This window comes from Otolemur garnettii, unplaced genomic scaffold, assembly GCF_000181295.1.
Source record: "Otolemur garnettii isolate 467f Iridium unplaced genomic scaffold, OtoGar3 scaffold00022, whole genome shotgun sequence".
Taxonomy (NCBI): domain Eukaryota; kingdom Metazoa; phylum Chordata; class Mammalia; order Primates; family Galagidae; genus Otolemur; species Otolemur garnettii.
In genome coordinates this window covers 19,860,885-19,885,899 of record NW_003852417.1, presented here as the reverse complement: position 1 = coordinate 19,885,899, position 25,015 = coordinate 19,860,885, and the positions used below count along the sequence as shown (strand labels likewise).

Below are 25,015 nucleotides of genomic sequence, written 5' to 3'. Positions count from 1 at the left end.
GTCTTTTCCCAAATTTCTTTGCTGGTCGTTGTGAACCCCAAAAGTGGGCTTCCAGAGGAAGAGCCAGCCAGGAGCAGATGCAGCCTCCTTCTGGAGTGGCTGCACACTGCCAGTGGCCATAGCAGTAAAAGCCAGCCGATGAGGCAGAAAAGAATATAGACCCTGGAAACAAATTACCTTCATGAAAATTATTTATCTAGCTATTTTTTTCTCCTTTGGAAGGAGACAGGATTGGCTGTGTTTACAAAACCTGGTGACTTTTTAAAGCTATTATTTAGTTAATGGCTTCTGACACCAGCCACAGAAGTGCCAGATCACTTTCTGGATGTAAAATTCTCAAGGAGAATCCAAGGTGATGCTAATAACAGCTGTCAACCCGTAGAGAGGTAATTATAGAGCCTTGATTAAAACAAAACAAAACCTTCAAATGCTATAGCCTTCTTCAGTGAAACACCAGGGGACAGGCTACAGACGGCAGACCTGTCATGCTCTCTCCATAAACCCCAATGATGATAAGGACCAAACAGGAGTCCCCAAGTGGTCCCTGGCCCAGAAGTACCCTCCAGGAAGCACATTTGCACACAGTGTGCCACCCATGCTGCCTGAAGCCTGGCTGGGAGCAGCGGTTAGCACGCTGTGCCCACCAACCTTCCTCATCTTAGGAAGCAGCTACACTGGAAAATTTGCAGATTCCCAGGCCCCTCCCTCCAGAGACAGAGTTACAGCTGAGACAAAGAATCTGAGAGTACGCAGCACTTTCCCTGTCTCCCTCACCCATCCCTACCCCCAGGCAGTTCTGGAAATCCTGGCTTAGGAATGCTGACTCCCCATGAGCTAGCCTGGGAACCTAACTACTGCTGAGAGCACTGAGACTGGCCCAGAGGCTCTTAGCCTTCAGGGTGTGTACAAGTGACCGAGATTCTGAGTCAGGAGATCTGGAGTTCAACTAGGTATCTGCACTTACCAAGCACCATGAGGGGTGTTGTTATAAGCAGGCCATAGTCCACATTTTGGACGGTTGTGCTTCCCCAGACCAATAGCCTCCCACCACAGCATGCCTGCAGCTTTCTTTTTTCCACTATAAAGCTTTAGAATTTCTCGGCTTGCTTTTCAGTCTCTACCAAAATGCAAGTAATCATGCTAGCTCCCTCACTTCAGCAAGCACTGAATGGTCTGTGCATTGGTTTTCATTTAGTTCCCCAAATCCTATCCCCACCAGGGCCTGGGGGTGCATGGCTAAGTGTCCACAGCTTATCCTGATGACCAGAGCCAACCAAGCAGCCCCTCTTTGCCCTTTGGGGTAAAACTCTGGGGTCAGAATGACCCAAGGGGAGGTAAATGTCTTGGAGCCATAAAGCATCATGGAACAGACACCAGAGTCAAACAGACCTGGGCACATATCCAAGCTCCAGCCACTTTCTAGCTGTGTTGTAGGACCTGACCCCCCAAAGTGTGGTTCCTGGCAAGCCCATGGCTTCAACATTGCCTGGGAGCTGATGGAAAATGCAGAACCTTAGGCCCCACCCAGACCTGCCGGAGCAGAATCCGCACTTTCACAAGATTCCTAGGGGAGCCCTGTGCCCTGGCTGAGGTTGCTCACTAAACATCTGAGGCCCAGTTTCCCCATCAGGAAGTGAGGGGACAATGTCTTCCTTAAAAGATGCCAAGAAGCCTGACAGACTGGGGCACTGCAGTCAGTGGAGAGGTGGGCTCTTCCTCTCGCCTCCCCTCTCTGGGCCCCCAGCTTCCTTCCTGCCTTCCAAGAACAGAAGACATCTCTTATCTGAGTCCTTTCCCCCTTTCTCTTGGTAATGGCAGAACTGAGTTTGAAAGACAGGATAATGCTTTCAGCAAGAACGTGTTCTGCCACAAATCCCCCGGCCTTCAGCTACTGGGGTCACATGGGGGAGGGAGACAGTCAGCCAGGTAGGGGAAAGGCCTTTCAGGTTTTCTTCTCGGGTGGGAGTGGTGGCTGTGAGGGTCACATCAGGTGAGGAGAAAGGGGAAGGAGCTGGAGAATAGGCCCCAGCGTGTGGGGACAGCCCCGGCTTCCTGAGCAGGGAGGGGCAGGAACAAGGGGGTGGGGTAAGGGGTGGGGTGTCTCAGGCCCCACCAAGTCCTGAGCACATTCTCTCCTTCCCCAACCACAAGGGCAGCCCACCCAAGACCCGGATTCAGCACTGAGATACTGTACCGAACACTCCCTGTGCCTTGTCCTAAGTCTTTCACAAGAATCGTCTCACTATCTTCACCAGCAGATTGATGAGCAGAGTGAAGATCCGAGAGGCTGACAAAGGGGCCCCAAGCCACAGGCCTCTGCCCCCAACCCCAAAACACCCCAGGGCTGTGAGAGGAGGGAGCTGGCACCAGAAGCCCACAGGGCCAAAGCCACGGCCACTTTTCAGCACTTCAATGTTTTTACTGTGGTTTTCTAATTGAGCTGGTCATAAGAATTATCCAGGAGGAAAGGGAAAGAAAAATACAACCACCTGGGCCTCACCCCAGATCAATCACCTCCAAATCCCTGGGGCAGTGTTCCAGGTCCCAGTATTTCTCAAATATAACAGTCGATTCTGAAGCACAGAGAGAGGGGAGAAAAATTTACCATCTCAGAAAGTGGAAGGTAATAAAAGAAAGAGAAAATAAGACAAAAGGTGAGGCCTATTGAAAACGTTTCCTAAAATCTCAAAAACTCCACTTGCTGTAAAAAGGAGTCCTGACTTTTCCGTTCTCAGGCCAGTCTTTAGTCTGTGCCTCTCCTCTGAGGCAGAGCCACCTTCCCGGCAGAGGCTGCGCTCCCACCTCCAGAGCGAGTCCCGGCCCCACACACAGCCCAGCCCCTGCCCAGCCCTGCTCTCAGTACAGTCTTCATTTCCCCTGACCGGCTGCCCTAGTATTCCCAGCAAGGACCCAGACTGGGCTCCTAATGTCCTGTCCTCCCTTTCTTTAAAGTTAATGATGTGAAGAAGTCTTTAGAGACCAAACTTCCCTGAGGTACACCCAGAGTACACCCAGGCCACCAAGGCCCAGCCTGGCAGCACCAGGGGTGTGGCCAGCAGAGCCTTCTGTTGCCTGGAACTAGATACAAACCTGAAATAATGAAGGAAAACAGAATGGTGCAAAGGTCTTTTCATTGCTTTCTGATGCTTCCATTTGTTTGCAACACCTCCACCCACAAGGCTGAGGTCAGACCCCAGCCGGCAGGAAGCTGTGTTTGTAAGGACCAGCCTGGAAGATGATTCAGTGCAGCTGAGCTTAATTTTTGTCATCAAAATCCCTGCCAGACTCAGTGTTCCTGGGCTTCTACGATTCTCAAAACTCCTGACATATTCTGATACATCTTAGGATCTTAACAAGCAAAAAACAACTCTCCCAACTAAACAAACAAACAAAATTTTTTTTTGCTCACATGACAGACCAATACAATTAATTGAATTGTGCAAAACTTTAAAAATAATATCAGGTTCCTGGGCATTTCAGGATGGCTCTTTGTCTGCCAGACCTTAAACCTGGTTCAGTCAGAATCAACCAGCTGGTGACTGCCAAGAAGTCCAATTGGGGTCATAGTTAGGTGAGAAGCGGCTCTCACCAGACTGGAATTATCCAGAGTCACACTTAAGCTGCCTATGAAAAGCCCAAGTCCCTGGATGACTTCTTACCCCACTCAGCCTCACCCCAGGGCACAGGGAGGGGCCAGCCCAGTTATACCTGGTGACACAGGCGAGATGGAAGAGTGGCTTCTCTGGTCACAGGTGGCCACAGGGTCTGGAAATACATAAGTGAGTGGATTCTGGGGTTTCTAAGCCAGACTCCCCAGGTGATGCTCAGAATAGGGATGTGGAACTGATGTTAGACCTGGGGCAAGTGACAATGGGGAGGGGGCCACTGGGATTTGGGAGCAGGAGGCTCCGGCCAGTTCCTGGCCAGTCGGATCTGCCCAGCGTGTGGCTGGGTGGCGGGGCCTCTCGGCTAGGACTGGGGCTGCTCCTACAGCCTTCACCTTACCCCACTGTTCATCCGAGGTAAAGACCTGAGCTCTGATTCTTTTTGGTCACAGCATTGTTCACCTGCCACTACCCCCATCCAAGACAGACCCGCCCCTGGTCCCCGGCCAGGACCCCATGCTACTCACCAGTGGCCATCTCTGCTTCCCCAGGTCTCAGCCCACATTGCGCCCACACACTTCTCAGAGATTCCCCGATAATCTGTGCGCTCGGTACCAGTTTTCACTTACGCTGTTTCAGGTGTGAAGCATCCTCTAGACCTCTCCAGAATGAGCCAGAACACCAACTTCTAGAGGAGGTAATGCAAGTGTCAGGTTACCTTTGCCTTTTGGTAAGTCAGGCAGATGTCATCAGAAGGTTCCCACAGGACCAACAGACGCTGCCCTGAAACTTCTGCAGGGCAGAAGCCTGATGTCCCTGGAGATGTTTTTCACACCCACTTCCACTCAGGCCGATAACGAATGCCCATCTTGGGGACTCTGGGCCTCAGGAAGGCTGGTGCAGCAGCTCGCAGCCTGGCCTACGCCCCTGGGGCTGCCCCACGCTGGTCTGTGCTGCCCCACGCTGGTCTGTGCTGCCCTTTTCCTTCTTAACCTTCATCTCAGTATCATCTGCAACTGCTTTTGCTGCCATTGTGTTTTGTTTTGTCACAAACCTAGTTACTGGAAAATTCTCTGAGGTTAAAAAACTTACAAGATAATAAAACTTTAGAAAAATAAGTCATTCTTTTATTGCTACTGCAAAATATACTATATGCATCTGAAACTCTAAGGGGAAAGGGAGACGAGGAGATGATTCCATCATAAAAATAAAACAAAATTAAGCAAACAGTAACTGTCCCTTCCGGAGCTGTCTTTAGTCCAGCTGAAGGGGCGGGGACTGCCAGTTGTCTTGCTGTCAAGGGCCACCCCTGTCGATGGCCTAGTGGCTGCCTCCCCTGGACTCCACGTCTAAGAGTTCCCGGAGCGTTCTGAGGACATGCTCCGGCTGGCCAGCAGCCAAGTCCTGCAGGCGGGGGCCCATTTGCTCCTGGAGGCTGTGGGACAGCCGGCACACCACTGTGCGGAGGCTCTGGCCGTGCCCAGGCGGGATGCCATTCCCAAGCCTGTTGTTCAAGAAGTACCAGAGGACGGGAAGGACGTGCCGCTCCACCGCCTGAGGCTTCCGGGGGTAAACCGAGGCCACCAGCACTGTTGAGCAGAAAAGAGGGAGAGTCACTTGTGCCACGCGCCCTCTGTCTCTCTCCTCCCACCCTCTTTGGGACCCCAACTCTGTCCCCCAAAAGGACAGGCAGCCCAGCAGAGCTGACTTTCCCCCTAGGCACAGTCCCTAAGGATTGTGACACATTTAGAGGCCCATGAAAAAGTTTAAATTTATTTTAACATCAGTAGTAGCCAGGTATTGGCTAATGCCTGTAATCCTAGTGCTCTGGGAGACCACAGCAGGAGGATTGCTTGAGCTGAGGAGTTTGAGACCAGCCTGAGCAAGAGCAAGACCCTGTCTCTACTAAAAATAGAAAAACTAGCCAGGTATGTTGGTGAATGCCTATTGTCCCAGCAACTTGGGAGGCTGAAGCAGGAGGATCCCTTGAACCCAAGAGTTTGAGGTTGCTATGAGCTAAGCTGATGCCACAAACTCTACCGAGGGTGACAAAATGAGACTCTGTCTCAAAAAAAACCCAAAAACTATTTTAACATCAATAGAAAATATATGTGTGAATATATCTAGCTGGTTTATATTCATATTTATACCAACCAGCTATAAAATATAATTTTCAAGATGTTTTACGGAAGAAGGGGTACACAAAGGCAGAAGTACTCAGGATCGTGACATTCATACAGGTTCCTACAGTCCAGGGGAGGGGGAAGAGGCAGACACCCCTGTTTCCATCTTGCCTGTGCTGTCTACTAGCTGTGTGAGCCTGAGAGAGCCGCCCAACATTTCTGAGCCTCTTCCAAATCCAAAAAAAAAAAATGGATGAAAACCCTGAACTAAGTTCTCAAGGGTTTTAGAGATGTGATAACAAACTTATGTAAAGTGACAAACAGTAGCCAGTATCAGCATTGCATTAATCCACATCACCACCTGTGAAAGTTCAAAATCATAGCAACGGAGGCAAACCACACCCGGGAGAGGTGTCAAGACCGTCTGGAATAAGGCGTTCTGGCAGATGAGACAGCTGGCAGGGGTGAGGCCAGTGTGGCGTCTGCAGCGCCTGGGTGCCAAGCCTCCGGATAAGAGCAGCAGCAATCCCCGAGGGGTGTGAACATGTCTGTGAACCACCAAGCTCTGCAGATTCTGCATTCAGGGATGAACCCCCATAATCTGGTTCCCCAAGGCTCCCAAGCATCCCTAAGCCCAAGAAAACTCAGAAGCCAGCTGAACTTACTAGCACCCCTTTACTACCAGAGTAAATGCCAGGGCTGCAGGCAACACCAAACCCACATCAAGGGCCATCCCCAGTCACTGTGGAGGGACTGCTCGGCTTCCGGCGGCAGCCACAGTACCCTGCGTGCATTAGCACTAACAATGCTTGCTTTGCAATCTGCACACTCCGCCTGTCCTCCTGCCAAAGGATAAGTGCTGGTGAAGACAGACAGGCTGAGAGCGGTGCTGTACTGATTTACAGAGCACAGACACTGAAGGTTCCAAGGGCCGGGCCAAGGCTCAGAGCTTCCTGGGGTTATGATTCCACTGACATGAGCTCGCTACAATAGCCACAATCACAGCCACAGGAAGTAGAATGGTGGCTGCCTGGGGCTGAGGGAGGAGGACTGGGGAGTCAGCGCTTAATGAGGACATAGTTTCGGTTTTGCAAGATGAGGATAACTGGGGAGAGGAGTGGTTGTGGTCCTTGCACAACTTACGCATTTGCCTTATGCTCTATCTGAACTGTATACTCTGAAATGGTTGAGGTGGTACATTATGTTACGTATATGTTAACAACAGCAACAAAAAAAGAATTAGAAGTTGGGTGTGGTGGCTCGCACCTTAATCCTAGCACTCTGGAAGGCGAGGCGGGCAAATCCTTTGAACTCAGGAGTTCGAGACCAGTCTGAACAAGAACAAGACCCCGCCTCCACTAAGAGAGGAAGAAAAAACTTAGCTGGGCTTTATGGCAGGTTCCTGTAGTCCCAGTTACTTGAGAGGCTGGGGCAGGAGGACAGCTTGAACCAGGAAGTTTGAGGTTGCAGTGACATAGGCTGACACCATAGCACTCTAGCCCAGGCAATAGAGTGAGACTCTGTCTCCATTAAAAAAGAAAAAGTCTAAAAATAAGGGGAGTGCAAGGAAAGGTAGCATGGATGAACAAAAAAAGAAGGTGAAAGTGAAGGTGAAGACTCCCAAGAACCAGGCCCAGGTGTGCATACCCTGCCCCCACCAGAGGCTGAAGGGGTCACCTGCCCCTAACAGAGATGCCTTCTCCACCTGCCACATCTTACCCACTCCTGCTCCTTGAACTCCCCCTGCGAGCAGCAGGGTGTGTCTGAGCTCCAGGAAGAGCAGCGATTCCCTACCCCAGCTCAGTTCACAGCCCACACCACCTGCTCTGCTCAGATCCTCCTGGTTAACAGAACTCAGGCTGTCTCAGAACCAGGTGCCCCAGGTGCAAGGATACAGCGGTCACCTGGCCAGCAGGGGTGGATCTCTCACACTGGCAAAGGCTGGGGAGGCCCTTCCGTGTACGAGTCTGCATGAGAGAGCAGACCCCATTAAACTTGGGCTTGGGAGGCAGCTGAAGTAATGAGCAGAAGAGTTACTCCTATGCAGCTGTGCTATTATAGTCCATGCCTGTGTCAGTAAAAACTTTCTCCTCTGTTCCTGGTTGACACTGAGTTAACCGAGGAGCTATGGAGAAACTCTAGCTTCTGAGGTCTCTTGGAAACAGATGAGAAAAGATCACAGTAAGCGGATGATCTAAAGTGAGGATCCTCGCCCGCCTCTGGGCCCCAGGAGTTATCCAGGTAAGGACAGACAAGGGTCTTTACGCAGAGATGCTGGTATTGGGCAACAGCAAAGGGTTCCTGTCTAGAGTCCAGGATAATCTCAGTTACCTGCAGCCAACTCCGCCTCACTCCCCTGCTCAGAAAAGCCCTGGCACCTGAACAGGAGGTAAGGCCATTTTGGGGACACTGGGGCAATGGAACCAAGGCTCAGAGACAAGGCCAGGAGCAAGAGAGTTGCTGAAAGAGCAGCCAACACTGAGTTCCCAGTCAGGCAGCACGTGCTGAGCCTCCTCCCAGTCTGCTGTTCCCTAGTGGTGGGACAACAGATTGGTGACACCAGGCAGATGGGCTCCTGAGGAACACATGGGGAGAAGGAAACCGGGAGGTGATACCTGCACCAAGTGGGCATCATTCAGGTAGGGGAAGAAGGGGAGAGAAGGCTTTCCAGGGTGAGAAGGTAGGAGACTGGCCATGGTGCAGAGGGAGCACGCTGGCACACAGGAGGCAGAGGCAGGCCACTGAGGGAGACGCAGCGCAGCCCAGCGCTGTGGGGACACAAAGCCAGGCTCTGGGGACACATCTGGATTCCTCACCAAGGACCTTGGCCTCCCTTTCTAAGCTCCATTTTCCTTATCTCTCCAAAGGGACAACCATGGAATGTATACCCTCCTGGAGGTTGTCAGGAGGATAAAATGATCCGGAGCATGCAAGTGGGGAGGGAGAAGGGGGCACGCCGAGAGAGGCAGTGGCAGCATGGGAGCCACTCCAGGGGCCCTGGACACCATCTGGACACAGCGCAGGAGCTGTAACACGACCCTCCTGCATTCTAAGGGGACCCTGGAAAATCTAGTAAATCTGCCTCCGCCGTGGATGGGACCTGCCTAAGAGGGGGGCGGAGGCTTTGGGCAAGAGAAAACGACAGTAAAACTAATGTAAGAGACGTGCCTGAGGTCAGAGCTGGTGGATGGCAGACGGGTCTGGAAACCCCAAGCCTTGTCATGTTGCCACCCCAAAGGCCACTGGAACAGGGTCCAGCCATACCTGCAAATCGGACTTTAACCTTACAAATGCAAACTATGGAATCTGGAAAAAAAAATCATAAGGAACAGGGAAAACAGAAATCACTCAGGCTTATACTGCAACTCAGAGCAGAAAGAGGATTAGAGCTACCTAGGCTTGAACAAGGCAGAGCAGGGTCAGGCCAAGTCCCCGTCTCCCTATAATATAGTCCCAGCACCAGTCAAGGGGTCAAATGGGGTTGAAACCCAGCCTGTGCTCTGTGTGCCAAGCTGCACTTGCCAAAGTAGGGGCAACTTTTTCTAATTCTCATGATAATGTTATCCTCTGACCAAGACATGCACCCAGTAGGCAGGTGCTATCTGGAAGGGGAGGCCTTTTCTGATTCACGCAAAGGTTCCCCATGAGATAGAAGAAGGCCGTTTGCAAGGGAAGAAATACATGCAGCTTGAGTCTCCCCTCTCTGAAATGCCGGGGACCAGAGGTATTTCAGATTTCTGTTTTTTTCAGATTTTGGATCACATATTTACATTATACTTAATGGTTCAGCATCCCTAATCCAAAAATCCAAAATACTCCATTGAGAATTTTCTTTAAACATCATGTCGACGCTCAAAAAGTTGCAAATTTTGGACCATTTCAGATTTTCAAACTAAGGATATTTCACCTGTAATATTTTCTTTAGAACTATTTTGGTTCTGTACAAACCTGCCTCATTTTGATCAAAAGCAAAGATTGTTTTCCCACTTAAAAAAAAAATCAGATTATCGACATTTTTAAATGATCTGAGAGGATTATTTCAGGTAAGTGAGTGGACGGTTCAAACATAGGCTAGGAGACAACAGAGACCCCCAGGGAGGGGGTGGGACAGGGCTCACCTGACAAGCGTTCTGTGACATCCAGCACTGCGCGGCCGTTCAGGAAACGCACCCGTCCAGCAAAGGCCTGGAGGAGGCAGAGGTTGTCTGAAAGAGAGGAAGAATGTCAGTGGCCAAAGCAAGCACACACCGTTCACAGGGCCTCCATCCCACAACACCTGCCTGGGAAAAAGCCCTTCGGGGAGCTGAATTAATTTTCCAGGTCACAGTGGGGTCGCTTAAGAAGGGAAGATATGTTGGGTATTTGGGGAAGAGTAAACAAACAGTTTTAGAATGAAATATAGTTAAACTGCCTCCTACAGATCGGGTTCCTATTGTCTGTGCTTCTCAAAATTTCCATGAGATTTGGAGAAAGGGGGGTAGATAGATGGAAAGAGAGACAGGTAAATGATATAGATGGATTTACCAATTATTTGGGGAGAAACTGAGGCACATAGCCAAGGTAACACAAAGATCAGTAAAGGGTGGGGGTCAAAACTCAGCAATTACAGCTCTCCTCAAAGCCTGCACTTGTGCTCTAACCAGTAAGATGAACCCGCAGCCAGGGGGTTCATTTCCACCCTGAACACTCGCCGACATCCTCTATGTAATAGGCATGAAGCTAGGAACTAAATGACACAGTCCCCATCCCCCTCATGAGGCTCCTCTGATGCAGAATGGGCAGCACTGTGCTCTCATAACCAAGAACCTGGGGTCTGGAGCCAGGGTGACCAACTGCCCAGGTCTGCCCAGGGCTTCCCCACTATAACCCTGGCAGTCCCACGTCCCAAGGAACCTGAATGCCTGGTCATCCCATTGGGTGTAGAAGCACCTGGCTGGCTCTGGTAGGGAATTTGGGAGTTGAAGAAGCACATTTTAGCTCTTAATCATCTATATGGACCCACCGCCTGGGTCTGATTTTCCCCTTGCTGGTAAAGTTCAAGTAGCCTGAGCCCCAGCATGGACATATCCTCCTTATACCCCAGTTCACCCTTCAGAGGTTTGGGGGAAAGAGTGATTTTTTAACTATTTTTAAAATTGTCCCTGTACCCCAAAACCACCACCACCAAGCTCCACCAGCCCTCTGGCCACACCCAGTCCCAGGGGCGCAGCTTCCAAGCTCCCCAGCCAGCTCCTAGGGTGAAGCATGCTGGGGACTGAGTACCGCCACCTGTGTGTCTTAAAAAAGAAGCAAAAAGGTACTAGTGTCTATTGCAGAGAGGAGCCACTAATGGTGAAATCACAAGCAAAGGGGGCGGGGGTGTGTCAGGGTAAAAAGGCCCTCTGGCTTCTCTGTAGGAGGGGCCACCAGCACAACCTGCTCCCAGCATTTTACAGCAGCAGCAGTCACAGCTTGAATGAATGGGAGGTGGGGCAAATAACAAAATGCATGTTTCAGGATGTGGCTGTGTGCCTTGCCCGCACCCGCCAGGGAGGTGAGCAAGGAAGGCCTGCATGGTCATTACTGCAGCCGCCCCAGCAAGGCGTCCTGGGCCCCAGACTTCTCTCTGCATGGGGGAGAGTTTAGAGCCCTGCCTGTGGAAGTCATTCCAGACAGTCCCACGTTTTTTCAAGTTCCTTCAGCACCTCAGCATCCCCATCAAAGTGCACTCAAAGCTTCATTTTTCTCATCAGGTAACAAATTTAGCTAAGAGCAAATTTCTGCTTCCCTCCCGAGACCTGTGAGGGATACAGAGGAGGAAATGTACACACATGCATCTCTGGTGTTTGCAAAAGCTTCATCCACAAGGCAAGAGTCTTTAAAATAATTTGTCCTTGGAGATAAAAGTGAAGCCAGCTTTTAGAATAGTGCGGTTAGCAAGACGTGGTCCCTGGGTGTCTTGGTCAAATTGTAACAGTGTAAGAACAGGTTTTCATAGCCACATCCCCTGTGCTAGTGGTTCCAGGTGTTTCTATTTGTCCTGCCATCATTTACCCCGAGCTCCCATTTGATGACAAGAACTTCTCTCTCCTTGGTGACCTCTCACAATGCTCAGTCTCAGACATTCTCTCTATGCAGCTGGAGATCCCCACTCCTGGGCTCTGGGGGAGCCTGATATGGTCTCCCAGAGCCAGAAAGTGAACTTGTGTACTGGAAGATGCAGACTCAAGATACCCGGGCCGGAAAACACTCCCACTGTGCACAGCACACAACAGGTACTGCATAGAAGCCTGTGGAGTACAGGGCAATAGAGACACAGTTTGTCTGAGCTGGTTTTTAAACCCCAGAGCACTATGCCCAAGAAGGTGGCCTGTCCCTTCCCTTGATTTACAGGGAAGGCTCACCTTTCAGGTCACACTCAGGTTCAATGAGAGACACTAAAGCAGAGGGGTTAAGGATGGAAGCAGGGTGCAGATCACCTGGGTTTGAATTCTGGCTCTACCTTTTACTATAGAACATTGGACAAGCCACTTCTCTATACCTCAGTTTACCCATCTCTAAAATAAGAATGATATTAATACCTGCTCACAGAGTTGCTGACATAGAGGGTTAAGTGAGCTAACATACGACAGTGTCTAGAGTGCGTAAGTACTATGTAAGCATCGGTAATTATTGTTATTATCACCATTATTGCCCTAAAATGCTCTAAAAGCCCAGCAACCTTCATGGCGGAAAGACCAGTGAAGAGGCTAGAATCTAACTTTTGAACGCTGGAAATCCGCGCTCCCTGAGCCCACGCTAACACAGCCTCCTCTTCTGCATTACAAGGAAGCTAAGACTGGCCCGCCATGGAGAGGAAACAGCCACCAGCTACAGGCCAGGGCAGACCCTGTCCACCCTGGGCTCTGGCTACCCTCTCTACAGTGGGGTAGACATCCAATGGGCCTTGCTCCTGACCCATTTCATCAAGTCTTGAGGCCACCAGGCCACATCATCCTCAGGCTACGAGGCTCAGAGATGAACTTTTAAGAAAGTATAAAACAGGCTGGATGTAGTGGCTCATGCCTGTAATCCAACACTCTGGGAGGTCGAGGCAGGTGGATTGCTTGAGCTCAGAAGTTCAGGATTAGCCTGAGAAAGAGTGAGATCCCATCTCCACTAAAAAAAAGGAGAAAAACTTACCAGCATACTAGCACAGACCTATAGTCCCAGCTACTAGGGAAACTAGGCAAGAGGACTGCTTGAGCCCAAGAGTTTGAGGTTGCTGTGAGCTATGATACCATGGCACTCTACCCAGAGCAACCAAGTGAGACTCTGCCTCAAAAAAAGAATTTAAAACACATGGTATTGTGGACAATTGAAGCAAAGACACTGGCATCAAACTGGACTCCCAGGAATAACTGCAAGGCTCAGTAAGCTATGCTACACGACACAGCCAAGTTCATGTGGCTATCAGCACCAGGCATGGTCATCTCAGGAAAAAACTGGGAATGACCCACAGAAACGCAAGCTACGGTGCAGGCGAAGCCACATCGCGGAGCTGGTCAAGTGTATAATCAGGTGTAAATTCTCGTGCTCTGATTTCTTAAAAGCAGGATGCAAATTCCAATGTATAATCGATCACAACTCTGCACACAGATATGCACAGAAAAAAACTAAAATGAAAAATGCCAAATGTTAATAACGTTTTCTTTTAGGAGTCGGCACTGTGAGTGTTTTTTCTTTTTTCCTCTCAAATGCTCTTTGTATTTCCCATTTTCTCAACGATAAGTATAACTTTTACAGTAGTGGAAGTGAATTTTATCTTTTTAAGTTAACTAGAAAGACTGTATACCCAGCATGGGAAACTGGGTAAGATTAAATGAAAGAAGAAAAATCAAAATCGTATTTACATGATGATTTTTGGCCGGGGCCAGGTTTGAACCTGCCACCTCTGGTATATGGGACCGGCCCCCTACTCCTTTGAGCCACAAGTGCCGCCCTGCATTATGATTTTTAACCAGGGAAATATGTACCCAGGCAGACAAGAAATAGAAGGTAAGAGGTATTTTTAAGCTGTAAGTATATTGGAGGGACATCACAGATGAGTTTTTAAGTTCCATTAAAATACAATGTTGGTCACATGATTTATGTAAGGTGGTAAGTTTAAAGTCAGAAAGAGCAAGAGTTGCTCTGAAGCCACCTCCATTCCAAGCTTATCTACTCTCCACAGTACTGGCCAGGGTCTGGGCTAAATTAAGAGAGTTCTTTTTGGCACGGAGAAGTCTCAGCATGGAGATCTAACAGAGGGGATGAGCTGAGCTGTCAGCAGCCTGATGTTTTAATTAGTGAAGTTTCTTCTGTAACTAACCCAAAAGCACAGCCCAAAGACAGCCTTCTCAGGACCTTCCTTGATCCCTGGAGTAATTCCCCTGAAATCAGAAGGTCTTGGTGCTGAGTAGAAGAATATCACTCATGCCTCAAAGCCGGAGAGGCCCCAAGGCAGACAGTGACAAATGGCAGAGGTCAGGGAGCAAGCTGCCAACTTGTACCCTTCCTCACCACCCCTAAGAAAGGATCATGAGCAGAAATCTCCACCTGCTCTGTTAACCCACAAATCATTCGATCCCACCCACCCTGCAAAGAGCGGGGGGCCAGAAGGGATGATCTCAGGGATGAGTCTTCCTTACCACAGAATTCCAGACCCAAGAGCTTGCCCAGGAAGGCCAGCCTCCTACTCTGCTGTGTGACCTGACTTTGTGACAGCAGAAGGCCTCGCCCCCAACATCTTAAACCTTTTTGCTCCTACACTTAGCTGGAAACAAATACAACATCCACATAGTGGATACTTCCACATTTAAGTCTCCCACAGCATTCAGCTTACCTCACCCCAGAGCCCAGAATCCCTTATGGGGCATGAAGGAGCAGGCCTGGGAGAAAACGCCTCCCATCAAAGAAATTGATCAGATCCAATCCTAACCACTTCCAGGCGAGCCCTGAAGGGTTATGGGTCCCCCAAGAAAATACTAGAACCACCAGGCGCTGCCTGGGTGGTTTGGGAAGACATGTGTCCCTTCTCTTCTGTCCCACCCACCCAGGCTCAGACTATAACAGGCAAAAGAGGCCTATTCCCAGAGAGTGCGAGATTCTACGCTGGGTATTCCCTGGCAATATGAATCCTTGTAAATACCTCAGGCTTTGGCCGACACAGATGTGGAAATCAGTTTGTCACTTCATAGCTACCAGGGCTGCTGGCTGGGCAGAGAGGGTGTGGCCCAGAGTGCCACTGCCTCACCTGCTCAATAAGTATCTAGAACCAAAACAATGAATTTCACCCTTGGGCTCCACAGAATTTACTGGGCTCCGTTCATTCCAGCCTGGGGAACTGACCTAGAGATTAGAGAGGAAGACAGTCCCCTAACACCTGCCTCTATTCCCCTGCACTGAAGCCTCTGGCCATCATCAGCCATATCCAAGGAGACCCTGTCCCAGAAGACAGAACTCCAGGAGGCTTCCTGGTAGCTGCAGCCTGCCTCAAGGTGAGTTTAGACCATAAAAATCAGGCCATCCAGGGTCCTCTTCCAGGAAGCCCAGACCACAACATGGGTACAGCAGGGCCCCAAATAAAGGGGAACTGAGTCTCGTGACACTGTGAGACGCTGGATTCTCTTGTCGAAAGCCCCAGAGCTCCAGCAAGCCCTAGGAGGCAAAGCCAAGGGAAAAATGGAAACTAACACAGCTGGACAGGGAAGAGTTAAAAAACCTCTCTCCCGAGACAGGGGTGCTTATCCTCTTCAAATAGCTAAAGCCTAGTTTGCCTGGCGCAGGTTTTCCCAATAAATCCAGGGCCCGCGGTGATTTACCAAGAGCCTTGGTTATTGGCAACAGCAATCTCACTTACCCAGAGCAGCACTGAGAACAGCCGTAATTTAGAGCTGGATTTATATTGTTTGTTCTACAGCAACAAACTCAGCAAATCATAAATTCCCTCTAAGATGAAGAGTGAAAATTGACAATATTTATGAACTCGAGAGGCAGAGAAGGGCCTGACTAGGCCTTTGATTTGTAACTGGAATGTCTCTGGGAAGCTCCAGCCAAGGACACAGCTGCTGTTCCAGCCCTAGGGAGCTGGGCACAGGCCAGGACATGGGGGTGAGTGTGCCGGGAGGTGTTTCCAGCCTCACCACCATGGTCTTCAAATGCTAAAGACCTTGCTCTGTGCTCACGGGGACATACAGTGACAGGCAAGCACAGTTTTCAGACCATAAGCTTCCTCACACCAAGGCAAGACTTGCTTGTGAAAACTCATCTTTCTACTGGCCTGCACCTGTTTCTTCCTGCACCACCTTGCAACACACACGTAGTCTGGGGCTTGCACTTCAGTCTGCACTCTGGCTACACCGAATGCCACCTTCCATCATCAATGAAAGGAATAGAAGAACAGTAGTAGATGAACCAAAACTTCCACTGAATGTTCAAGAAGCCAGATGTGATGCTGCAGAGTACCTGGGAACGGAGAAGCTCTCGCGGGCCCTGATGTCACCTCCGTAGCTCCACCCTTTCTTCCTTCTTTCCTCCCCTCCAACTCTACCCTCTCTTCCCCAACCCGTGACCCAATGAAGCCTTCTCCTGCACTCCTGACTCGCCTGCTGTGGTGCTGGGTGGCCCTGAGTGGTCATTCCCCTGTGTGTCCATGAGGAGGCTGGACTAGAACGTGTCCATGTCACCTCCACTTCTAACTCGTTAGACACACGGTGGATGTGGCGTGGAAAAGGCTGCCACTCAAATGCCTCAGAAGCCCTGGCCCCACCTCTGCCCCACACAGCCTCTGGGAAACACTTGGCCTGAGAACCCACCAAGGCCTTATCCACTGGTGTACTTTTCCCAGGCAGGAAGGGGGACACAGTGGCCAGGGAGCCACCTGCCCACCACAGCCCTGCAGGGCTGAGGCAGGAAGCTCACCCAGGCTCTCAATCATCACGTCCAATGCAGTCACAGCAGCAGCACGAATCCCTGAGTTCTTGGAGTTGAGGTTGTCTGCAACAGCAGTGATGATGGAGAGCAGCATGGGCTGCAAGCCCTCTTTGAGGAGGGGGATCATCTTGGCAAAGGCCTCCAGTGCCCACTGGTTCACTTTCTTGTTGGAGTCCTGAAGCCTCGGGGTGAAAGCATCAAAGACCTATTGAGGGAAGAGAAATCAGGAGCCCGTGGAGGCCAGCTGGGCAGGGGTCTGGCAACTCAAGTGGCTTGGAGCTCACCCAGCCCCACCACCTGCCCCCAGCAGGGACTCCTCCTGCATCCCAGACCTATGTCAGAGCACACCCAGCGAAGGGGCGCTCACCTCCTCCGAGTGGGGTGGGCAAGACGGGAAGAACTAACATGTATTGAGCGCTCAGTTGGGGCCAGCACCTGAGTGCCTCAGCAGGTGCCTGCCCTCTCCCATTCACTGAAGAAGCTCCACACCATGAAGCATATGCTGTCATCCCCGCTTTCCGTAAACAACAACAGTGGAAGCTCTGGGAGGTTAAACCATTTGCCTGAGATCACACAGCTGGTGAGAAACTTGGACGGAAACACAGACTCTGAGGCTGTGTCTGCTCTGCTTGTGACTGTCAGGAGTCTCACTGCAGGAGTCATCAGGCGTCCACCTGGCACTCAGCAGGAACAGGCTGGTGCCTGCTCCTAACCCCTGTCCGGCCATATGGCCCACTCCCCTGTCCAGCTCCAGGCTCTGCCTCCCTGGCCAGAGCAACCCAGGCCTCAGTCACAGTATTCCCTACCTCTTAGCCTCCTCACCAAAAATCTGCTAGAGGATGACAGACACCTGGATGCCTAGAACATTGTTTCCAAGGTGTGCTCACTCCCTCAGCCACTTCCCGGTAGCCTTTCCATGTTCACAGGAAAGCAATTGGATAGCAAGTTCTCACCTAGCCCCTTACACCCTAAGACAGCGGTTCTCAACCTGTGGGTTGCGACCCCTTTGTAACAATGAAAATATATCCCGCATATCAGATATTTACATTACGATTCATTAATAGTAGCAAAATTACAGTTATGAAGTAGCAACGAAAATAATTTTATGGTTGGGGGTCACCACAATGTGAGGAACTGTATTAAAGGGCTGTGGCATTAGGAGGGTTGAGAACCACTGCCCTAAGAGGTCTGACACAATGCCTAACCCTGCTCAGAATCTTCTGCATTGAAGTTGCGCCACAGGACAGAGACAGGTGGGAGAGCGGGGCAGGCAGCACACACCTGCACCAGGTGGGAGCTGATGAGCTGGGGCTTGGCTCTGCAGTGCTCCAGGAGTCGTCCCACGCCCTCCATCCGGGACCTGCAGTCCTTGGCCTCCAGCAGCCGAGTCAGCTCTCGAAGCTGCTCCCCAATCTCTCCAGTGCCCCGCAGGGAGGCCCGCAGCCCCAGCAGCCGGGGGCCATTGGAGCTGAGCCTAGGTGGAGATGAACACACCTCAGTCCCATGCTCCTCTCCCACACACAGGTGGGGCAGAGATAAGAGTGTCACCTGCAGCTTGGTTACCCCAGCTTCTCCTCCACCTGCTGCCTGGGGACATGGGCCTTGAGAACTCTGGAAGTCTCTTTTCCTTAAGGGACAACAATATAGTTCTATAGGGCCCTATCCTCTTGTCAGGGGCAGGGCTCTCTCTTTCTGCCTTTTTTTTTCCCTCCCTCTCCTTTCAGAAGCTATTGAAGAATGGGAGGGAGATACGAGGGGGGTGGGTGTCCTGAAAGGATGACGGGTGTGCCATTAAGCCCAGAGCCAGGAAAGAGCTCAGAGGTCAGGATGGCCAACCTTCTCCTGGCTGCTATGTCCTGAGCCCTACCTGGCCAGGCTCTGCTTACATTCCTCCAGCGACTGGGGAGACACCAGGAAACCCACCATCTCACATTGGGATCACACCCCAGTCATAGCGCTCTGGCCTGTTCCAGCCAGCATGAAGCAACTTGCTGCAGAACTCCGAACCCCCACCCTCTCCTGAAAGCCTGGGAGGCTGAGCTCACGCCCGGCACCCAGGTCCCACCCAGCCGAGCCCAGTATCATTCATTCTGTCGCTCATACTCCACACTTGCCTACTGACAGCCAAGAGCTCTGCTGGGTGCTGAGCTCCCAGACCAATGGGAGACAGAGGAGTCAGCTGGGATGACAGGGTCTGTCCACCCTGAGCACAGGGAGGCAGAGGGAGCGGCAGGGAGGAGGAGACAGGTGAGCGGAATCGTACAAAATCAATAGTCACATTCTAGGTGTGGTCCATGGAGTAGGGAGAGAAGCCTCAGAGGGAAGGGCCCTGAGCTGCTCTTGGGTCTGGCTGCAGAGGAAGAGTCGGGGAAAGTGCAGGAAATTACCCCTAAATAGCTGGCCTGGGGGCTTCTCTGGTGCCCCACTGAGGAGTTCAAGATGTGATCCACCCAGGACACTGTAGAAGGGCTTAAGTTTCATGCATAGGAGTGACCATTGGGTTCCTGCTTGGTTTCTAACTGTTCCCAGCCCCTCCACCTCTCAGTCCATACCTTCTCACCTGCCTGTGCTCTAGTTCTGCCTCTCAACTAGTCCCAGGCTGGCCACTCTGGTCATTAAGGGGTCTGCTGATCTAAGCAAGTGGAGAAACGCCAAGCTCACACAGACAGCCCAACCCAAACGCACCAACGCATCAGGGAGCTAGTGGGATTGTACCCACTTGGCCAAGACCCACAGTAACCGACTTGTACTATCAAAGGCTCCCAGTCCAGGATTCAACCTCCCTGAGATCTCGGGGAACACATCCTATAAATTCATCTGCTAGGACTGCAATCCCAACTAGGTCTCAGCTGTACCCTGGGTCCACACGTTCACCCCCAGCCATGGGCGAGCAGGCTGCTCTCTGCAGGCAGCCTTGGGTGTGGAGCCAGAGAGACAAGTCGTACCCCTCCTTGATGGGTAGCCCATTTTCACACACCAGACTCCGGGACACCTTGTGGCCTTTGGCAGATGAAAGTTCATCATTATCTTCAATTCCCTTGAAAAATACAGACACAACATGAATCAAAAGAAGTGGCCCTCTAGGGAACGGCCGAACCTCCCGATGTAGACATAATAAGAGCTCTAAGTCCTCCCACCTGGAAAGCCTTGGGAGTCACAGCTGGGCCTTCCAGAGCCCTAAAGTTAGGTAGGGCAGAGTTCAAGGTCCATGTGTAATGCATGAAGGTGGGACCCAGGGAGGATCAAGGAACATAGGCAGTAAGGGGAAGAACCAAGTGTCAGCACAGGGGACAGAAATGCCATTTATCCCACCTGTCAGGAGTAGTGAATGACACTAAAGCCTCTAGAATCCACTCTCATGCCTTGACCCACTTTGAGGGCTGCCCATCTCCTGCCCACAAAAGTCTGTGACCCTCTCATGCCCCACAACTCACCCGCTGCTTAATGGCCGCCATGACCTTCCGCAAGTCATGTGATGGGAGGGACTGCTTTAGAAATGCATCAAACTTCGTGTTCGCCATCAAGATAGTCACCATTTTCCGGCCATAAAACCTGTCACAGGAGAAAGAGCAAGATGAAGAAACAGCCTCAGAAAGGCATAATAAATTTGCTTTACAGCTTTGTTTAATTTTCTAATTAAAGTAAAAGAGTTTTTAATACTATTTCTAAGTTATTAAAGTAATCTCTACCCAGTTAAAAATTAGATTCATAAAATAACAAACATCATCCATAATCCCATTACCCAGAGAAAATCACTATTAAATTTTTATGTACTTTCCTATAGTCTTTTTTCTATACATATACAGTTTAGTTGCTGTCAAGATGTGTATATGACTTGTACCCAGATTTTTCACTAATCTTCCCATGTCACTTAAAACTCTTTATAAATATCTTTTTCAGTGAAAATGACTACACATTATTCTGTTGAATGGCGGTACCAAACTGTACTTAACTTTCTTCTCATGGGGAACATTTGGAAGTCTGGGGAAGGGCGTGGTGAGATGGAACGGGAGAGAGTGGCCACCTCTACCTGGTGAACAAGGGTGGTAGAAGGAGGAAATCAAGGAGGGCTTCATAGGAGAGGTGACCCTTAGCATAGGACTCAGGAGATGAGTAGGAGTTTACAAGTGGGGTGGTATTGGGGAGCACATAGGAGGAGAAGGGTCACTCCAGGGTCCACACTACAGTCCGACATGTCAGCAGAATATGGTTGGAGAAGAGTGGGCAGGGGCTGGACATAGGGAGAGGATAGGCTGGAGAAGATGGTAGGACTCTGTGTGGCCAACAGGAAGGAGTAAGGCTTCAGCCTGCAGGCAGCAGGAAGCTGAAGAATGAATAGATTTGCACAGTAGTCAAAATGTCTCCAGCAGCACTGTGGAGTGGAAGATCAGAGGAGACAGGCTGGGAGCCAGGAGACAGTCTGGATGGGACATAGTGAAGGCCTGAGATGAGGCAGCAGAGTGCAGAGAGGAGGGGTGGTCAGATTCAGAAGCTGCCAAGGTGGGTGCCACTGCAAGATTTGATAGCTGGTTGGAGGTGGAACAGGAAGCATCTAGAATTACATTTCACTCAGCCTAAGACTCCATTAACTGTAAAATGCACTCTTGCTTCTTTTTTCCACAAAGTAAAAAACAGAAAAAGGAAACATTGGCAATTCCTACTGCCTCCACTGCTGCCGCCCACGTGGGCAGGTAACCCCTTCCGCACACTGCCCCAGGAACAGAAGGCAACCGACGCATCAGTGTTCTCCTTCCTTAGGTCAGAGAAAGTTCTTAGTGGTCACTTTGCAAGAAAATGTGGAATTTGGCCATTCCTTCCACAAGGCGTGTTTGCGTGGTGCCCAGTGGTTGTCCACTGCTCTCCTGCCACGCCTTTTCTCATACACAGTGACTGCTCATTTCAATGCCAAGTAATATAAGGCACTTTAAATAGCGATTAAACTCAATAAATTTTCCACAGAGCATCCAAAATTACTTCCCAATTGAGTCAAAATGTTGACAAGCCACGAAAGGCTTAGAGAAGAAGTTTAAACAATGATCAACAATGATCAAGTTTGTGAATATTCAGATAGTGAAAGGTGTGCCACCCGGCTACTCAAGAGGAGGAGGCCAGAGAATCTCTGGAGCCCAGGAGTTCAAGGCTGTAGTGCCCCTTGATGATGCCTTTGACAAGCCACCGCACTCCAGCCTGGGCGACACAGTGATACCCAATCTCTAAAAACGACACAAACAAAAGAGAATCTCACTTCATAACTGCTGCCTGGCAGCAGTAATGGTGGGATGCCTCTGACTGTAAGATACGTGCCAATTTCAAAAATACTAAAACGTGGGGGGATCTTAAGATATGTGTCTTAGACTCAATGAAGTATGAGACTCCCTACTGTGCTTCTTGGGTGACTTGGTAAATAACACTGACTTTTGCCAGTAGAGGGGAAACAAAGTTTGGAAAGAAGACAATGAGTTCCCATAGGGACACTGTGCCCTGGAGATGAAAATGGGACTTGTGATGGAGGGTCCCATAGAGGAGTGAGAGAGGTAGGACTGGTGCCCAAAGAAGGCTGTGGGCTAGAGGGAAAGAATGGGGGTGTCAGAGCTCACTGGTGGCTGGAATGGAAGCCAGGAGAGGAAGAGGAGAACTAAGACCCCTCAGCAGACACAGAGTCATACAGAGGGTAGGGGGAGAATGGCCACAGAGGGACTTGGAGAAGCCCAAGAGTAGAGGAAAGGAAAAGGAAACATAACTGACGTCATGCAACGTAAGACAGAGGTCAGAAGAGGGATAGTAGATCTGGAGAAATGGTAGATTTTGATTTCCGTCCCTCTATCAACAATTAAAAGCAAACAAACAAACTAAAACCCTCACCAGTATTTCTCATTTTGGTAAATGGCACTATCCTTTGTTCAATTCCTTCTAAAACCCTCAGCAGCAGCATCCTGTAGGCTATGCCTTTGAAATACACACAGAGCCACCCTCCCCTCTCCAGGCTGAGCCTCCAGCCCCTCTTGCCTGGACAATGGGGCTGCCGTCTGTCTGCTGACCCTCTCCACCCCTGCCTCTCTCTCCCATTATTAGTCCCACAGCAGCCAGAGAGATTGTTTTAAAAGTCAGAAGGCTAGGAATCATATAATATATACTCAGACTTATTCACAATCAGGGGAAGAGACACTCTGAAACAAGCTATCAAGTTTACCCATTAGATGGATAAAAATTAGAAATCTGATGTTGCCCCTCATTGGCAAGGCTGCAGGGAGGTAGCACCTCGGCCTGGCAGGAGGGTGTCAGACACAGGTAGCAAGCTGAAGAGCTCCAGGCCACACATGGCTACCTGAGCATGCACACACATCTGATCCAGCAGGGTTGCACCAAGATAGACACCCCCCTCCAGCAGGGGGCACGTGCAAGGAGGCACCCTGCAGCTTTACTCCCTGCAGTGAAGGTGGGAGGAGCAGCCAGCCATCGTGCTCCCTGCAGGAGTGCCCTGCCTGGAACATACCACTCTCGCAGAGTGCACTTGGCTCTGGAGCTGTGCTGGGTGTGCGGATGGAGTGAAGGAGGAACTACACATACATTCACATCCACACAGACGTGGTGGTGACACCAGGAACTGAGGAGTGTGAAGAACCGTGCCCCAGCCCTGGCTTTTGAAGACATCCTATCACTCTCCTGCTCAAAACCCTCCCAAAGACCCTCTGATGGCTTCTGATCACACACAGCCCAGAATCCCTACTCCTGATCTTGGCCTGAGGCCCTCCATGGCCTAGGCCTGCTCCTGCCTGCTCATTCGCTATGCTTTACCCAGCCTACCATCCTTGCCCTGAAATGCTCTTGGACACTAAGCTGGTTCCTATCCTGGGACCCTTGTACCATGTCCTTAACCTGTGATCTCACCCAACCCCACCCCACCCTATGCTCAAAGAGCCGTCTCCATTTAGTCATTCAGTTCTCAACTCAAATGCCACTCTTAATAAAAGATCCCCCCAACCCTCCATCTGAAGCAGCCCCCGTTTCACTCTCCATTACATCTTCTTGGGTTTTTTCTTTATATCCCTTATCTGTGTCAAAATTATCATAGTTATTTCTTTATTATTTTTCTCCTTTCACTGGGAGATAGGCTCCACAACACAGGGGCTTAATCGTTCTTATTCACTCCTATTTCCATAAAAACGAAAACAGTGGACATTAATAGTTCTAGGAAAAAGGACTGAGTGGTCTCCAGGAGGCTGGGATGGGAACCAGAGCAGCACTCAATGGGCAGAGAGAGACAGGAGTGGGGAAGTAGGGGCGGGGAGCACTGACCACTTCCTGGATGAACAGCTCGGCTACTGTGTTAGAAAAGATGGACAGCAGCTTCTGTCCTCTGCATGGCCCCTGGGAGGTGGGCCAGAACCCCTAGGCTGGCTGCCTTATCTGTCCCACGCCCCGGCCCCCCTACCTGGTGTCCTGGTTGGAGTCCTGGGCCAGCCTCACCAGGTTGTGCACCAGCATCTCCGTGCTGTCCCTGCTGCCCGAGAGCAGCTTCTCGGCACCGATCTGCTCCAAGACGGCTGAGAGGTGCTCAGCGGTGCATTTCCGGACTAAGGGGTTTCGATGGCTGGAAGGAAATATAATGACAGCCAAAGAGTCAGTCTTGGGATGGGGCTCTGGGGGTCCCCACTCGGTGCACAAGGCCCTATCATTATAGACCCATGTTGCCATACTAGTCATGGGCTCCAAAGCCTCTCCCGTGTAGGCTGAAGGAATCTTTGAAGAAAGAGTTCTCACTTTCTAATAATAGGTGACAACTTGGGGACAGGGAAGGACAACCACAACAAGCTACACAAGGTTCCCCAAATACAGCACGTGCTTACCGCGCTCCGTCTCAAGGCCTTCCTGAGCGCATATTCTCCTTTTTGTCTAAATGCATTTCCCATCTTCCCTCCACCTAGAAAAATCCTACCCCCTCAAATTCTCCTCTTCCTTCCCAGCCCCACAGGCAGAATTTGATATCTCCTTTGGGGTGGCACTGTCTCTGTCCTCTGGGAAGCAGAGTTGCACTATATGGCCCCCTGTGGGGCTGCCAGCTCCCTGGGGGTGAGGACAGGTCCCCTCCCCCTCCCTGTTGCACACTCAGTGGGAGCTTAATGCACACCTGTAGAACCGAACTGAGACAGGAGGGGGAGAGGGAGAGATGGGTGAGATGGTGACAGTACCAGGTGGGACCTGAGCCACATACTAGACGCCTGCGGAGGTGAGGGCCACAAGGGAGCGAGCAGGGGTCACGTTCTCCACCATGGCCCCCAGGGACCGCTTGGCTGCTCTCTGGATGAACTCGCTGGTGTTCCCCATCTTCTGGAGCAGGCAGCGGGCAATCTCCTC

At 50.7% G+C, this 25,015-nt stretch overlaps 1 protein-coding gene across 1 annotated transcript in view; it reads right to left on the bottom strand.

The window, feature by feature from the left end:
- Nucleotides 1–4,925: 4,925 nt before the first annotated feature.
- Nucleotides 4,926–25,015, bottom strand: part of TOGARAM2 (TOG array regulator of axonemal microtubules 2) — a 44,942-nt gene continuing 24,852 nt past the window's right edge. Inside the window, exons 11-18 of the mRNA XM_003787564.2 lie at nucleotides 24,873–25,012; nucleotides 24,093–24,251; nucleotides 20,095–20,212; nucleotides 19,606–19,697; nucleotides 17,942–18,134; nucleotides 16,649–16,865; nucleotides 9,847–9,933; nucleotides 4,926–5,194 (exon numbers count right to left, since the gene is read on the bottom strand). Of these exons, the coding sequence (XP_003787612.2) occupies nucleotides 4,926–5,194; nucleotides 9,847–9,933; nucleotides 16,649–16,865; nucleotides 17,942–18,134; nucleotides 19,606–19,697; nucleotides 20,095–20,212; nucleotides 24,093–24,251; nucleotides 24,873–25,012 (1,275 nt within the window). The remainder of the gene's footprint in view (nucleotides 5,195–9,846; nucleotides 9,934–16,648; nucleotides 16,866–17,941; nucleotides 18,135–19,605; nucleotides 19,698–20,094; nucleotides 20,213–24,092; nucleotides 24,252–24,872; nucleotides 25,013–25,015) is intronic.